The following is a 17500-nucleotide window of genomic DNA, read 5'->3' as shown; positions in this document are numbered from 1 at the left end:
ATACACACGCATACACACACAGATACACAGACACACACACATATATGTAGAGGGAGTGACAGGTTGGAATACTCAACACTACTGAGTGGTAAAACTGGCAGAGCAGTTTTGTTATAACCACAAATTAATACAATTATTCTAAAAGAAACTAGAATAAAGTACCAGTAATTATAGAAATTATGGACTTATTGATCTAGTAACCTAATTTTCAGAGCAAAAACTCACCCTAAGCCTAATTTTTCAAACAAGAAATAAGTTTTTATACCAAGTGAAAATTACACATTATGTATCAACATGACAAAATATCATATAGTCACTAAAATATAACCATGTAAAATATTAGAAACCAGGCAGTGGTCGTGACACCTCAAGTCCCAGCACTGGGGAAGCAGAGGCAGGTGGATCTCTTTAAGTTCAAGGCCAGCCTCATCTATAGAGTGAGTTCCAGAACAGCCAAGGTTACACAGAGAAACCCTGTCTCAGAAAGAGTGGTGGTGGTGGGGAAACAGACATGTAAATTATTTCTATGCTAAATTTAAAAGGTGAAATTATTAAATTAATATTCATGACTTTGTAAAAATGTTATTGTGATTTGTATATGCTTGACCCAGGGAGTAGCACTATTAGGTGTGGCCTTGGAGTAGGTGTGTCCTTTGAGACCTTGCTCCTAGCTTCCTGGAAGTCAGTCTTCTCCTGTTTGCCTTCAGAACAAAATGTAGAACTCTCAGCTCCTCCTACACCATGCCTGCCTGGATGCTGCCATGCTCCTGCCTTGATGATAATGGACTGAACCTGTAAGCCAGCCCCAATTAAATGTCCTTATAAGAGTTGCCTTGGTCATGGTGTCCGCTCACAGCAGTAAAAGTTATATTCAAACATAGATTCAAAAAACTGAGGTATGTCTTTTTAAGATAGGACATGTGGCCCAGGGCTGGTCTGGAACGACCTATGTTACCTAGGATGACCTCAATTTTATGATCCTCCTACTTCCACCTCTTGAATGCTGAGATTACAAATATGTAGCATCACACCAAGTGTGAAATACATTTATAAAAATGAAAATGCCTTTGAGTACTTTGCAAAAATGCTCATATTGTCAGTATTTAAGAAATATGTCACAGACAATTCAGTCTACCTGACTGTATAGCAATACTTTGATATCTATCTGTCTGAAAATAATAGGGACAAGGAGGCTATTGTTTAGGAAGAGAGGCTATTGTATACTGGGAAACTGAGAATATTTTATTACAAGCTCCTAAGGACAGGACAAGAAGTTCTGGGTCACCAGAAACAAGGAGTATCTCATAAAAGGAAAATAAATAAGCAAATGACTTTAGACTTTATTTTTCTTTTTAATTGCACCTGAGATCCTATTGAGAAAAATTAGAAGAAAACAAAACATTTTTAATGAAACTAGGGTGGGGTCTTAAAATCATTTCAAATCTCAACTAAAGAGAAAAAAAAAACATCTGTTCAAATGGAAATCTCACAAGAGACCTTTCACAGAGAGGATACTATCCACCAGAGCATTAGAGAATGCACTATTTTCTTTCTCATTTACAAAACAATAGGGTAAGAGTAATGTTCTGGAGAAAGGACACAAGGGATATTCTGTTGCATTGTCCTGAGAATGGCGACAGAGTTTTTAGGTCACAGAAAATGAAGCATAACTCAAAAGACACGATCCTGTGCCTTGAGTCTCTCCACTCTGTATCTGAGAGCTCAAGCCTGAAGCCATAATAAAATAACATACGTTACTTTATTATCTGCCAGGCTTGTTAACCTCACTCAATGGAAACCTGAGTTTCTATTTTGTTTAACTTCAGGCTGAGTTCTTTAGACCAGAAAGTAAACAGAAATAAAATTAAGTTCTGCTTTATGAAATTGTAAATGCATCTTAAGACAGGCTTGCTAAAAAGCAAATAAGCTAGTTTTGTGTGGTATTTTCCTAATGTGGACATAAAAATCACTTCAGAAAGAAAAATTAATAAACAAAAATATTTCATTTCAATGGCTAATAAGCTTTTCCTATTTGTCACCTATAGATATTCCAAATTATTCAAAATCTACTTGATGTTTTTGTAAACTTTACTGCAGAGCTTATACTAAGCCTAAGATATACTTGGGAGTTACTAAAAATAAAGGTACCTTTTTTAATGATTGAAATGAGGACCAAGAAACTACATCCTAAGTAAGTTCCCAGGCCATTCTGACACATCTCTTTTTCCACTCTTCTCACTCCCCACAAGCCTCAATGAACTCTTATCACTATTGTAAGTCACTTTTAAAAAATAAACTTGATAGAGACAGATGTTTAGGGGTCAATGAAATCAAACTTAGAAGCAGGCATCTGTAATTGTAAACCCAAAGCAACGGCTCTAAGAGCAATGTAAGCACAGCAGCTCTTCAGTACAGCCAATGTTTCTGCTCATCAGGAGGGACGATTCTCCAAACTGTTGGGTCAAGTACACTTAAGAAACCTACATTTTAAAACATGTTTTCCAGTTATTATAGTTTTCTTTTCTTTTTAGAGGTGGAAAAAGGCAGATCTCCCCACAGGAGCACTTGTAAAAAGGTCACAACCTCAGACTGAGCCAGAGACAGAACTAGAAAAAACATCATCATCACAAAATGCTCAAACAAGTACCAGGATCGACCACAAGCCCTTCCCAGCATTTTCCTAGTCATAGTACATTCTTAAAGTCTGAAAATTACACTTACGACTCCACTGCTCCTATATCTTAACTGGTGCATTCACTCCTTTTAGAAATCTACTTCCATACTCATCCCCCTAGAGCCTCATCAGAACTGCTCCATTTCTGATAGCTCATAAATTTTCCCCAAGCTACTTGTTTGTTCTTTTCTCTCTTCTGCTTTTGACCTCATAATGGCTTCTCACCTCTTAATATTCCTCTCCATGCAACTGATACTGTCCCATCTAGTGAATACAAGACCTCATGACCAACTACTTAAGCAACTACTTATTCCCCTGTTCTTCACCTTTTATTCCTGTCAATTTTTCCCCATTTAATATTTTTAAAATGTCTAAAAATTAATGAGCTTTGCCTCCTCAACTCTCAACATATGCTGTCCAGTATTACCTGCATTTAGTTCTATATCAACAAAATTAGCACCTACCCCAGGCTTTGTGAAAGAGTCTATATATAAACTTATCTTGGTTCCTCTCCAAGGCAACAGATTATAGTGAGTCTCCTCCTCCTGCATCCCCTCAGTAGTAACAGTTTTATACCATGTCATATCTGTGGCTTAGCAGATGGCGACTCTTGTTATAAGTGGTTTTTCCCTAAATGGCTATTATAGGCTATTTCCAGTATTTCTGAATATCTGGCCCAAGTCTAATGTTCTATCAATATTTAAATGTAAACACCCATTAAATCTGCTTCACAGAAATAATCATGATGTGGTGACTAGGGCTAGGATAGAGGACATTCATGTCTTGACATAGAAGAGAAAAATAATAACTACCTAGGCTTTCTAACATGGCCTTTCTGGTGTAAGAAATTATAATAATCCAAAGAGAACACAAAAGTAATATAGGTCCTTCCTGTAATTATTGCAGTTATTTTGGGAGCTGGAGAGATGGCTCAGAGGTTAAGGGCATTGATTGCTCTTCCAAAGGACCCTGGTTCAATTCCCAGCACCAGTCTGGCAGCTCATAACTGTCTCCAACTCTAGTTCCAGGGTATCCAACACTCTCATATAGACACATGCAAGCAAAACACACATGTACATAAAAGAAAATAAAAAGGAGTCATCAAGAAATGTTAAGGTTATTTTGATGTTTTACCTTAATTAATGTTTTCTGTTAATAAAATTTCCCTTTAAAAGTACTTAATTTCCCCCTTTAAGTGGACAAGAACTATAGTATTTATTATGCACCAGTCCCTGAAAACACACTAGGTTTAAGGTGGCTATGTAAACACTTTCTTTGGAGTATAAAGAAAATAATGAAAGCATTAACTATGAGGGGAAAATATGTTAAACTTGCCATTTTATAGTAATGAATTCTAAAGAAAAATAAAGGACTCACTAAAAGTCAGCAATAGACAAGCACAGTCGTGTATGCCTGTAATCCCAACTTTTGGAGGCATATAGGCAGACTAAGGTTAGCCTGATTAAAATAAAAATCAGAGACTATACTCATAATCTTGATAATATTATTTAAAATGAAATGCTAGATCTGTATTCAAATATATATGCAAGGGAAAAATCCAAATGTTTCTAAAAAAAATTTTTTTGGTCCTTAGTCCTAACTGAATCCATCTATAATCAACTCCTAAAGCTCAGGGAACACTGTAGAAGAGGGGCAGAAAACTTCTAAGAGACAGAGGACCAGGAAGTCTGATATGAGACTTTACCTTCTATATATGGTAAGAAAGTTGTACCAACAAAACCTGAACATGTCGACACCAGGTAATATACCAACATGGGGGCGGGGGGATCTTATAGAGTCCTATCATGACAGCTGACAGAGAGAAAATTAGTCTTTCCCAGGTCCGTCCTAAAAACATATACAATATGAACAACACTAAATAAACTTGGAAAGTTGTGTTTATGTATTTATTCGTGTGTGTGTGTGTGTGTGTGTGTGTGTGTGTGTGTGTAAAAAGGAGAAGGCTATGAATTTGAGAAGGGGAAGAGGTAATAATATGGGATAGCTGGAGGGAGGGAGCAAAGGGTAAATGATATAAATACAGTACACATATATGAAACTTTCAAAAATTAATTATAAGAAGAAATTTTCTTACTGACGAAAGTGCAAATTCCATTAAAATCCAATGTGTTAATTTAAAGCTAAAAACAATTACCACCAATATAGAAAGACATGTATGCCTAACATACATGATGCATACATACCTAATGAAATGAGATTATACTACATTTATTATGACATTATTTTGTCACTTCTGGATTCTAAATACATGACAGCTCCTAAGTGTCTCACCTGCTGGCTCACAAGAAAGTTGAGTAAAGCAATGGCGTACAGACTCAGAAGTGCCTATTTATAGATACGCAAACTCAAATGCAAGGTTAATAACATGTCCAAACTCTTCAGTTAATATACAGTGAGGTCAAGACTAGAACTAAGGTATGTAATTCCAAGGTGTCTTCCCTTTTCTCCATAGTGTTGTCTCAGCCACCTCAGGAATAAAATGGATTTGCCTAGGATAAGCTAGGTAAAGTTAGGACAGAAGCTGACAAATGAACAATATCTGAAGGCTGTAAAGCACAAGCCTAAACTGTAAGAGAAATGGTAGCAACTTCACACACCAAAATGCTTGGCATTGTGCTCTCATACAGTGTAATCATTATTAAGAGTTACACTTTTATGTTAAAAAAAAATGGGGATTACTGTCAAAGCCATTTACAATCAGAGCTTAGCCTTTTAAGCATTTTGAAGAGGAAGGTATCACAAATATTCTGAAACCTAAAAGCAAATGCATTATTACTTAAACTAGTATAAGACTATATAATGAGATTAACTTCAATCATGTATTTAGACACACCATCAAAAATAACAGTCCTATGAATTAAGTGCCATTATTTGAACTGTATATTCATTTACTTTCTAAAAAGATTTCTTTTTAGTTTATGTGTGTGGGTGTATTACCTGCATATGTGTCTGTGAACCATGTATATGCTAGTGTCCACAGGGGCCAGAAGAGAGCGGCCAATCCCCTGGAATGAGTTACAGATGGCCGTGAGCCATCATGTAGGTGCTGGATATCAACCCAGGTCCTCTGGAAGAGCAGATAGTACTCTTCCCTGCTGAACCATCTCCCTAGCCCTTCATCTTATTTGTAAAATACTTATCACTTGGAATGTCTTTTTTTTTCCCCTAGAAGCAGGATGTATTCTGAAGTTCAAATTAGGTTTTAAATTAAACTTTAGATAGTACCTTATCCCTTAACAATGTCACTAAAGCAGAGTTTTTCAAATATAAACAAAGTGACTATAACATACAAGCCATTTCTTAGTATGCAAAACTTGAACCTAATTTTGATTACAGTTCTGAAATACATAGTGTATATAGAGTGGAAGCATAAAGGATTCTGATACTTCATGAAAAGGTAACCAAAACAGCTACTGAATAAACTGTTCCTACCTTCTTACCCAAGTACATTCTATTTTCTTCTAGTTCACTGCTTGCCTATATCCTACTTCATAAAGTCATGGCAAGGTTTTCTAATTGATATATACTAGCTATTTTCCATATACTAGCTATCTTCTACGTTTCATTTCAAAGTGATAACAACAACAACAAAAAAGAATTCTGTTCATCAAAAGCCACTATTAACATATCACTGTTCCATAACACTCTCAAAACAATTTCAATAAAAAGAGGAATTAACATTATGTCTATAAAGCATGAAATTCAAATGCTAGCAAGTATCTGTACTTACCTTAAATTTTCATTAAATCTTACAGTAGCTGCACAGTGGAATATGACATTTGTAGAATCTATAATGATCTCCTTATCTTCTTCACTGAGAGCCAGTTTAGGTTGGGTGAGTTCACTGTTGATCGCTATAATTTTCTCTCTAAAATCTGGATTTTCATCTCTCAACCTGTCGAAAAGCTATCAAATGGGAAGATATTTATTCTATGATAGTTTTTTCTACTTTCAAAAGCCTACTGTAAACCTTTTCCCCACCAAAGACAGTTATTTTAACATTTTAGATTTCATACAGCACAGAAGACAGCTCATCTTACAGACACAGAGTCAAGACTGCGAGTTCAAGAAGTGCTCCAAAAAAAAAAAACAGATGGTAGTCAGCAACACAAACACTAACTGTCCATGCTCTGGCAAAGTAGGCCTGCTTTATGATTTAGAATAGGTTTAAGAAATAACAGGCATCTGGACAATAATAGTCTCACACTCCGATGCTCCCAACTAATTGCCTGACTCTTGTAAAATATTTTTCAATGTTTAGTTACATGTGTGTATGTCTATACACCTGAGTGCAGTGCTCAGAGGCCTGAAAGGATGCGGTATCTCTGGGAGTTAAGAGTTACAGGTAGTTCTTGAAAGAAGTGACATTAAACTAGAAACCTAAAGGATCAACAGGACTTGCAGGCACATGAGTGAGTGATAGGGACAAAAGAAAAAGAAAGAGAAGATCCTAACATTTCAAAAGCAGAATAGTGCTACTGCATGAGATGAAAAAAAAAACAAACCCCATACATTTAAGAAAGTAACATACACTTTAGAAAGTAATAGCAACTAGATTTAGCTACTAACTTTATTGGGGGGAGGCGGGGGATGGATACAAGCTAACTCTTGAAGGGAAAGGACTATAGCTACTCTGCACAGTATACAAACCCTAGATAGAGTATCTGACAAGATACAATCTCAGTATCTGTTAAGTGAGTAAATACATTAGATTAGAAACACTGAAAATAAAGAATTTTTGAAGATTCAAAATCAGTCACTGGAATGGTGACAACATATCATCTACATTATATACCAGAAGACAGGTCTAATAAAGGTTGTGTTCTGTGGGTCTGGAGTTCAGGGAGGGAGAAACAGAACCAATATAGATTATATTGACCACATACAGTTAATAACTGAAGGATCATAGTCCTGAGAATGGAAAGATCATCCAGATAGCAACAGCAATAAAGAATCCAAATCCAAACTATACAAAACTATTCCCAAATCTAATTTAAACAACAGCCATTCAACTCACAAAAACAGAGGGTGCTGCACAACTACTTCACTGGACCTATACAGATCAGATCAAGGCTATGGCAGGTATCTTCAGAGTATCAATATTTAAGGGGCAAGGAAGGAAAGGAGAGGGCCACAAGTTGTTTTTAAATACCTCAGACTAGGTGGGTCATGTTCATGCTGTGTCTATGGTTAAATCTTCCCTTTACCAACCATTATCTCTTTTTCAATATCACCTTCAGGTGGTTAAGCCCCCTAGTACTACCATTTCCTACTTTAAGTTTACTGATACCTTTTCAATGTTCTAAAACATACTTCATGATCAGCTATTTTACTTGCTGAGAGGATACTGAGGATGGAACTCTGGGCCTCTTCACATATTCTTGTTAAGCACTACTCTGAGTTATTTATTTACACCCATAGCCCATGATCAACTATTTTAGTTGAATCTCCACCATCCAATCAAGTTTCTTTTCCTTGAGGCATTCCTATCAATCAATGGTTCTCAACCTGAGGTAGTTTTGGTCCTTAGGAAACATTTGGTGATATGTGAAATACTTGTCAGAACTGGGTCCTAATGTATATAGGTGAGGGATCCTGTTGATCACCCAATAATACACCAGTATTTTATAACAAAATATTATCCAGGCTAAAATGTTAACAGTGCTGAAGGGTAGAAATGTCTTCAGCACAGTTAAGTAAGTAATGCCTTCTCCACTCTCAATAATATATATATAGTCTATGTTCTTTATTTCTGTTTCAAAATCATGGTGGGGTACAGAGTGTGTTTCAGGAGAGTCAAGGCTACACAGTGAACTCCTATCACAAAAAAATAAAAAACAAAACAAAGAGTAGTTTTTAAACCATATTAGAAAATTTGGTCTATCATAAAAGAAAGCTGTTTTTCTTTTCCTGACTCTAGTTCACTGCATACTGCAGAAACTTACCAATTTTTCCTAAGATTTATTTTTGAATACTGAAGCAATATACTAAGCTAATAATGCTTCACAGAATTCACACACAAGCATGTACTTTTATCCCCCTTACAAATGATCGGCTTCCATACTTACCTTGCCACTGAGGATTTCTTCCACTCGCTCTTGGGGTGTCTGTCCAGCTTTTTGCCTCACCAAAACATAGACTGAATTCACCTTGGGACAAGATCTCAGCAACTTTTCCAGAAGCACCTTCCCTAAGAAACCAGTGGCTCCTGTGAGAAGGATATTCTTGCCTTCATAGTATTCTGGGATTGAAACCATTTTGACTGTAAGAGAAACATGAAACATTAGTTTACAAATGTATGCTCAATCTTACTAAAAAACCTACCAGTTTCCACAAAAATATTTAAAATACTGGCAAAAATCAAAATTGAATTTTGACAATAGAAGATTCCAACCTTTGGTTGACTATACTACAGTGGAGGCAAGAATGGATTGCAGCTCCCTCAAAAACTTGTTCTTTCCTGGATTACCTCAGACAAGTCACTCACCTTTTCTGGCTTCAAGTTTCTTTAGTACAATTGTATTAAAAAGATCTCTAAAACTTCCTTACAGTAAGAACTCAAATATTCATTCAACCTTTGTTAAACCCTGAATACAACTAAATGATGGTTCTCTGTTCCCGAAGAAATTTCTAACACTGAATGTATGTCAGCAGACTCAAACACTCAGCTTGAATAACACTGCCAGGTGTCACATCACCAGTCATCAACCACTGAAACAGGAAGAGGTGACATCAAATCCTTTCTTCTACACATTCATAATAGTAAGAAAAAAGTTGTAAAAAAGACACAAGAAAATGGGGTGATGGGGTGAGTACAAGATCTGTGAAGTATGTTACTATACGAGACTACACTATATTGAAATCCAAGCTCTACGCTATTTAGAAATCCATATGCATAGAATGAAATATTAACACGTGCCTGAGGACATGCAATACAATCAGAGAAGAGAAAGACTTCAATAGTACTTTATTCTCATTTAAGCTGAAAAGTCTTACAGATGGATGTGTTTTATGTCCCAGGTTCTCCTAACTTTTAAGTGGTTCTGAAAGTATGAACCATCTTCCCTAGACAAATGTGGCAACCACTCCTCAAAAAGGCTTTTCTCTTTACAGCAGCAAATGGAGAGCATCATAGAAAACAACTGTACACAAGGAAAAGATCAACAAACCATGGGGAGCCCAGCCCCAACATATACATCTACATCACAGTTCCTCCATCAGGGAACATCACTTAAGGGGAATGATGAGATTTTAAAAGCCAGAATATCAGGAAGTCAGCCACAAAACAGTCTCTCCTGGAAATGGCTACATAAACAAGATTGAAACAATAGTAGTTGTCAATGGGCAAGTTAACCTGGGAGGGGAAATTTTAGCAACATCTCACCCCTAGACAAAGAACTACAGGCAACTCCTAAATGCCGGAAGAAGGAGAATTATCCTCTCCCTTATTGGTTGTCCAATGCAGACTGGTCAGCCTTGAAACCATAAACATAAAAGCAATTAAAATGGACTCAACAGGCTCCATCTATTTTTGCATACACATATATACATATATGAATGTAACAAATACAATCAAAGAAAAAAAGGCTATCAATTTTAGAGTTGTGGGGTGTGTGGGAGTAGTTAGAGAAAGGGTAGTGGGGAGTGGCTGGAGGGAGGAAATGGAGGGGGAGAGGGATGTCATTTTATTTCAATAAAAATATTTTTTTAAATATAGAAATAAAAACCTATAGATGAACAAAATGGGGTTGGAATAAAACAGAATCACTTCTAGAAGAACAGATGAGAATGAACTGCCAGAGGCGCCATGGTAGAAGAAAAGTACTGTAAGGAGGTCAGAGCTGTATTTATCATCTCCTCAATGAAACCCAGGAGAAAACACCAAACTCAGTATCAACAAGCTGGATCAGAGTATGAAGTCATCAAGGTACTCAAAAAGCATGCACATAGAACAGCCAACTACTCCTGTCAGTCTGATTTCCTATATAAACACTGTTCCAGCCTTAATACTTGTATGTGTTTGAGAAGGGTATCCAGATGAATGCTTGAGACAAAACCGAAATAGGCTAAGCTTTAGGGTCAAGGCCTCACAAACAATACAGACTCTTACCACTCGTGTAGGCTGCCCACCAGAATTACTTTAATAAGACCCTGCTACTGAAGACACTACATACACTAGTTACAAGGGATAGCTAGAACCAAGTTTGAAGCTTCTTCCCTGCTAGTAAGCTCTCATTGTGTCTGAAGGTACTATGCAGTCTACTGGAGGAGTAAAGGCATCATCAACTGTCTTACTCAGTCGTGAACCCTAAAATCTGCAACATCAACTCATCAAGCAAGATGTGGTCACCCATGCAATGGTGCATAACTGTCATGGGAGTAACCAACTGCTTTTTATTTTACTGTATTTGAGGACTACTCCACAACAGAAAATTCTTATCTGGTACTGTAACTTGATCTAAAACCCCATGGCTACAGACATCTTAGACACTAAAGGGGAAACTTACTATTGTTGTTCAAGTAAATTACCATGGCACCAAGCTGTTTTCCAAATATCTACATTTATACCCAGACAAATGCTATTCTAAGATTCAGAGAAACTTCTCTTTGCAATATACAGTAGTGAATGTAGAGAACAATGGCTGCTCAGTGTGCTAGGAGTTAAGCGTTGGTTAAGTGTGCAACCCTCAACAGCACATTTATACCCCTTCTAAGACTCAGAAAACTTCAAGGAAAAGGGACAAAAAGAAAGTAAGAACTGGAAGACAGGAAGAGGATGGTTGAAATGTTGTCTTCTGGGCATAGCATAGCCAATGCAATCATCATGTCATAACAGCTATGGCTATCTGCCAGGTCTAAACAAGACAGCCTTTAAACAGTTAATCACTCTTCCCTGCTGAATTACTGGGTACTAATGGATTCAGGGGAAGGAACAGTATTGTCTTCAGTTGTGAACACACTAAGAAACCCACCAAGTGCTGATGAATAGTCCCAAACTCATGGTCACAGATAATCCTAGTTAAATTCTATGGATCTTTAAAAAAGAGAGAGAGAGAAAGAAAAACAATACAGGCTCAGAGGGGAGCATACAGAGGGGATTATAATGGAAGACTAACAGGGTTAGAAAGGAGATAAGGGATTACAGAAAGAACACAAGGGATCACACACATAAAGTTATCAAAACAAATTCATTGAAGGTTTTAAAATACTACATCTACAAAATAAGTAATACAAAAAGGAACAAAGATATACCATGTTTGAAAATCAGCAAGCCAGATAAAGGTAGAAAATCCAAGAAACAACTTGCAAAGAATTAGTGGATGAGTTTAGCAAGCTCCTATCATCGATGGGCAAGTAGATAGATACTGCACTCCTAAGAACAGCAAAAAATTATCATTCCCTCCAGGAGAGGGAGAAAACTCTTAGCAATTAGAAGTTTCTCCAAGTGACACTGCATTCTCTGATTCAAAAGTTTGGCAAAAAGAACTTAAAAGTCTCACAAAGTGCTGTGTACCAAATATTACCACTGCTTTCAAGGAATTAACTCAGGCTTACTTGCTATAAGTGTTTTCTAACAGCTGTTTTAAAAAAGAATATTTTCATTTAAAATCTCATTAGGAGAAACATAGCACAGACCTACACTTGAGATATATTCTTAACTAAAAATTCAAATCCAGAGTCTGCCACTTAAGCTAATGTTACTACTAATCAGAACCTGTTTTATTTGTAAAAGCACACAACATGCAGGTCTTATAGGCAAACAAAACTTAAAGTGACCACATGAAGAATTAGAGAATGACTAGAATAGCAACTTACATTCAAAATAAACTACTTTTAACTGCATTCACCTAACAAATATCCTAGTATTAATGGAAGGGTAATCAGATTTAATAGTTTTGGAAACTTAAGTATGCAGTAGTGTGAAAATCTGTTAACTGGTTCAGGCAATTTCACCTTCTGAAGATCTCTCTGAGAGACATTTACAAATGTAGCCAATCACAGGGAGGAAAATACAAAGAAACTTAGAACTGGACTTGGAAAATCACCAGGTAGATTTAATTATTGTCATAATCAATTTTAATAAAAATATATCATACTTGTCAAGAAGCATAACTAACATCAGTAGATTTATTTCCTGTTCTACCAAATATGACCTACTTAAAGACCTTACCCAGATAAACTCATACACTGGAACACTAGTAACAAAAAAACAGGTCAGTAGAGGAAATAGATCAATGTACAATAAGCTCTGAGGTCTTGTACAATTCACATTTTTACACGTTATCAAGGAAACCCCATGCAGATCACTGGTTTTGAAAATGTTTAAATGGACTTAAATGTTTTTGAAAACCAGCAAGTTATGGCTATGAAGAAAGCTGTACAGCCACAGCTTCTTGACTGTACCTTGTCCCAAGCTTCTCCATTTAGGTAACAACATAAAGGTGAATAACCCAGTACCTTATTTATACAAATCAACAACCACCATATATCAGGAGTAACTTGGTACATTAAATTTACCAAGACACACTAGAGCAAGCCAAGGAAAAACAATACATGTAAATGACCCAAAAACATACGACAGAAATGAATCAAAGCAGTAACAAGACACATAGACTGTAGCATGGAGCACTAAACCATCACTTTCTCAAGGACTAATCCTGTTTCCTTCCAGCCTCTGCCAAGATCGCCAGGCAACAAGGTCCTGTTTTTGTCCTCAGCTCAGCACAATCCTCCTATAATTAACACTGTCCACTTTGACAGTATCCAGACATTTCACTTTTCGATCAATTGGTTTGTGAGCCTAATACTGGCCACCTGCATTTAATCTATTGTTTTTAGCTCCTTTATACTCCTTAACTTTTTAAAACATTCTGTAATCTAAATATTATTTGAAGTGTATTATGTAATTTTAGTGTTGCATTGTTAGCAAATAATGTCTGTAAGAGTCACAATTTCAAATAAAACCAGGAATATTGGTGAAGATAAGCTGATAATATTTAAATGGCTTGCAAACTTCACATTCAATATATTTCTGACACTGTGGAAAAACACAAGGCATAGTTTGTGTAACTGTCATAGCTCATCCATGGCAATTGGCATGGTCAGCAGTATTCTGCTCATCTAAGACAGAATACAATGAATAGAAATTGCTGACAAAATAACTGAGAAATATATGAAAACATTCAAGAAAATTAAGTCACCTGGTGATACAGGCAAAATTCAGCACCCATATCAGATACATTTGAACTACTAAACAAGTAATTTTTCAAAAAATAATTAATTTTATAGTATAATTGTTAAGCTTCGGTAATAAGATTTAAAAGACAACATTATCTTTTATTGGTTAAATACAATTAATGATATACAAATAATACAAACAATAACAATTGTTAAATAAAATCAATGATTTTAGCAAAACCAGGCTTATATCAAGTATATGAAGGTTTGGAGAAATAAGCTAGAATTACTCATTTACTTGCTGACAATAATTAACAAGCCCCAAACACTCTTTAAGGGCTCTGGTGTCCCCCTCAGACTACTCTAGTAGATACAATACATACATGTAGCTTCCCCCCCACACACACACACACTTTATTTTCAAGACAAGGTTTCTGCATATAGCCCTGGTTGTCCTGAAACTCTCTGTAGACTAGGATGGCCTCAAACTCAGAGATCATCCACCTGCTTCTGGCTCTTGAATTCTGGGATTAAAGCCTTGTCTCACCACCACCCAGCCATACATGCAGCCCTTTTACCCAGGCTAGTCTGAAACTTTTAAACAGAGAAATGGAGATGAACCATACAGTACTAATAGAGTAAAAATGGGTATGATAACTTTGGAAAGCTTCCCAGCAGTCTTTAGGAACATTTTCAAACATACAAGGGCAAAAACAATATTATCTTTAAAAAATCTCAAATGCCCATTGGTAGTAGAATATAATTACAGCAACATATTTTATACAGCAATGCAGTTGAAAAGAGCTCTCAAACATTAGTCAAAAGAATACAGATAAAAAAATATAGTCTGTGAGATTCTCTTTATGTAATGTACACACACACACACACACACACACACACCACACAAGTCAAGGGTACCTCAGGGGGAAGGAAGGGGCACAGAGTAGGCTTTATGGGGATCTAATTATTTCCACTTCCTTGGCACAAGTTAACTACATGAGTGAGCTCGCCTTATGATTATTCACTGATAAAGCTGTACTTGTAAACATCTGCTTAGACTTGAAGAAGTTTTTATACAGCATTTCCTATATCATTCCTAAGCTGCATCATCACTCCTAAGGAGTCCTACATGAGGCCTTCCACATTTAAGTGGATTCTAATGTAAGCGGCATTACCTGGGAGTCAAATCACCCTTTCACAAGTGTCACACATCAAATATCCTGTATATCAGATATTTACATTACAATTGATAACAGTAGCAAAATTACAGTTATAAAGTAGCAACAAAAATAACTTTATGGTTGAGGATCACCACAATAAGAGGAACTCTATTAAAGGCTGAGAACCACTGGTCAAGGCCTCCTTAGAAGTAACAGTATTTAAATCATACTAACTACAAGCATACTACTTGTGTCCAGCCCAAGAACTTCAGTCTGAAGGCACTTTTTAACAAGAAAGAAAAGTACAGCTTTACAAAGCCTCAACTCATAAGGAGCTCAAAACCTTAAATCAAAACTCTGTTACTTAGTACATCAACTGTTAGGGTGTTCACCTACGCACAACACTCTAGTTCATTCCCAATTCTCCAAAGACACTAAACAGAGCAACAAACCACCACCCTAAGGCCAAATCTCTACTATTCCCTGGTTTTGCAATATAAATTTTAATGGAATAACAATAAACAACCTAGAATTTCAACCTGCCTACCTTCCACTAGTCCCAAAGAGTTATATAGTCCCAAAGCCTAAAATACTCTATCTGGCCTTTTATAGAAAAAGCTTAGGGACCTTCAACCTAGACAAAGATACTAAGTTTGTGTTCCTGTTCTGGGAATGCATTCAAATTTATCACTATCCCCTAAACTCTTGACTCAAACACTGACACACTCACAATATGCCTGGTTCCTATACTACTCTCTCCCCAGAACCTAACAGTAAAGTAATGGTCTCTACGGAAAATGCTACTTAGTCCCTAATATTCCAGAGAAAAACAAAATAAAACCCTTAAATGAAAGACTTAAGTGGTAAAGCCACATAGACTTCTGCTGTAGTTCCTCTATACACTACAACACCTCAAATGTCTTTACCAGTCCACTGGTAAATGTCTTATCCCCCCATGTCCACTCTTCTTTAGATATATCATTCATGTGTGCTCCTTGGGAGCCACAGGTGAGCACTCCACTAGTACTTTCCAAACACTAACGTACACAGAAATCACCCCTGGGAGCCTGTTAAAATACTGATTCTAATTCAACTGGCTCTTGCTCCTGAAAGCTGCTAAGTGACCATGGGGCCTCTCTCTGAACTGACCCAAGTTTACTACCAGCTGATAGAGGTCCTGTGCCCCTAAGTAGCAAGGCTATTTAATAATTTATAATGATTCGTTCATTTTTGCTGTTGTTGTTTTGCGTGTTTGTTTTATTGTTGTTGTTCGTTTTTTTTTAATATTTTTTAAAATATTTTTTCTTATCTATGTATTTTTTTAATATACGAGTATTCTGTCTGCATGTACACCTGCATGCCAGAAAAGGACATCAGACTCCTTTATAGATGGCTGTAAGAAACCATGTGGGTGCTGGGAAGTGAACTCAGGACCTCTTGAAGTGCAGCCAGTAATCTTCACCTCTGAGCCGTCTCACCAGCCCCATAGTGATTAGTTTTAATGAAAAGAAACTGAAGTATCAAAATAGTCCCTCTTTTATTCACTCCTCTTGTACAAAGATATTACTCACTGACATAATATATCCACAGTGACATGAAGCAGTGTTTCAAATTGCTCTAACTGATAGAACAAGATGCACTTTTATCTACCAGATTTCCAATAACTAATAAAGGTTTGTTCTTTTTTAAAATAAAGTATACAAAAGGAACAGAATCTTAATGGGGGGATGTAATTTGGCAATGTCAATAAAATGTAAATGCTTATTACCTCTTGATCTTGAAACTATTTCTAAAAAGTATCCCCCAGTTCTTTCCATATGTGTGAAAATGCTGTACCCACTGCAGCAAAGTGCAAAACACTAACGTCCACTTTTACAGAGGAGCAGGTAAAACTTAAAATGTTCCTCTGGTGGTATATTCTGTATTTAAGAATAAAGTGGTTTGGCACTGAATATATTGGTATAAAGTAGTATTCAAGATTAAATAACCCAAGATGACATCAATATCATATCCCTTCCCCACATGGTTCAGGGTTTGTTTTGTGTTTTGTTTTTGTGTGGAATATTAGGGACTAGCCAGCATTTTCAGTAGAGACCATTACTTTAGTGTTAGGTTCTGGGGAGAGAATAGTATAAGAGCCAGGCATATTGTGAGAGTGTCAGAAAAGGGATAACAAGTCTTGAAAAGCCAGAGTTCCAGGAGGACCAGACCAAAACAGTGTCACAACAGGACTGCTGCATGTATGAACTCACAGCTGTGGTTACCTGCAAAGATCAAGCCACTTATCATTAAAGCATGGAAAAGCCTCTACTCCTAGCTGAGGAGCTACTGACAGCTCTTGGCTTCTGGGGGAGAAAAAGTAAGCTTTCTTTAATGGTGTGGATCCTAGTAGACAGACCATACTCCAGTGGATGGCTTCACACCCACTGAATATATAAAACACCACAAACTGAAACTAGTGAGTTAA

At 36.6% G+C, this 17500-nt stretch overlaps 1 protein-coding gene across 1 annotated transcript in view; it reads right to left on the bottom strand.

The window, feature by feature from the left end:
- Positions 1-17500, bottom strand: part of Far1 (fatty acyl-CoA reductase 1) — a 62273-nt gene that overhangs the window by 27707 nt on the left and 17066 nt on the right. The window contains exons 3-4 of the mRNA XM_028768036.1: positions 8764-8957; positions 6426-6601 (exon numbers count right to left, since the gene is read on the bottom strand). Of these exons, the coding sequence (XP_028623869.1) occupies positions 6426-6601; positions 8764-8952 (365 nt within the window). The 5' untranslated portion in view covers positions 8953-8957. The remainder of the gene's footprint in view (positions 1-6425; positions 6602-8763; positions 8958-17500) is intronic.

This window comes from Grammomys surdaster, unplaced genomic scaffold (genome assembly GCF_004785775.1).
Source record: "Grammomys surdaster isolate TR1022 unplaced genomic scaffold, NIH_TR_1.0 184, whole genome shotgun sequence".
In the NCBI taxonomy this organism is placed as follows: domain Eukaryota; kingdom Metazoa; phylum Chordata; class Mammalia; order Rodentia; family Muridae; genus Grammomys; species Grammomys surdaster.
Note: the sequence above shows the minus strand (reverse complement) of the source record. Positions and strands in the feature narration are given on the sequence as shown.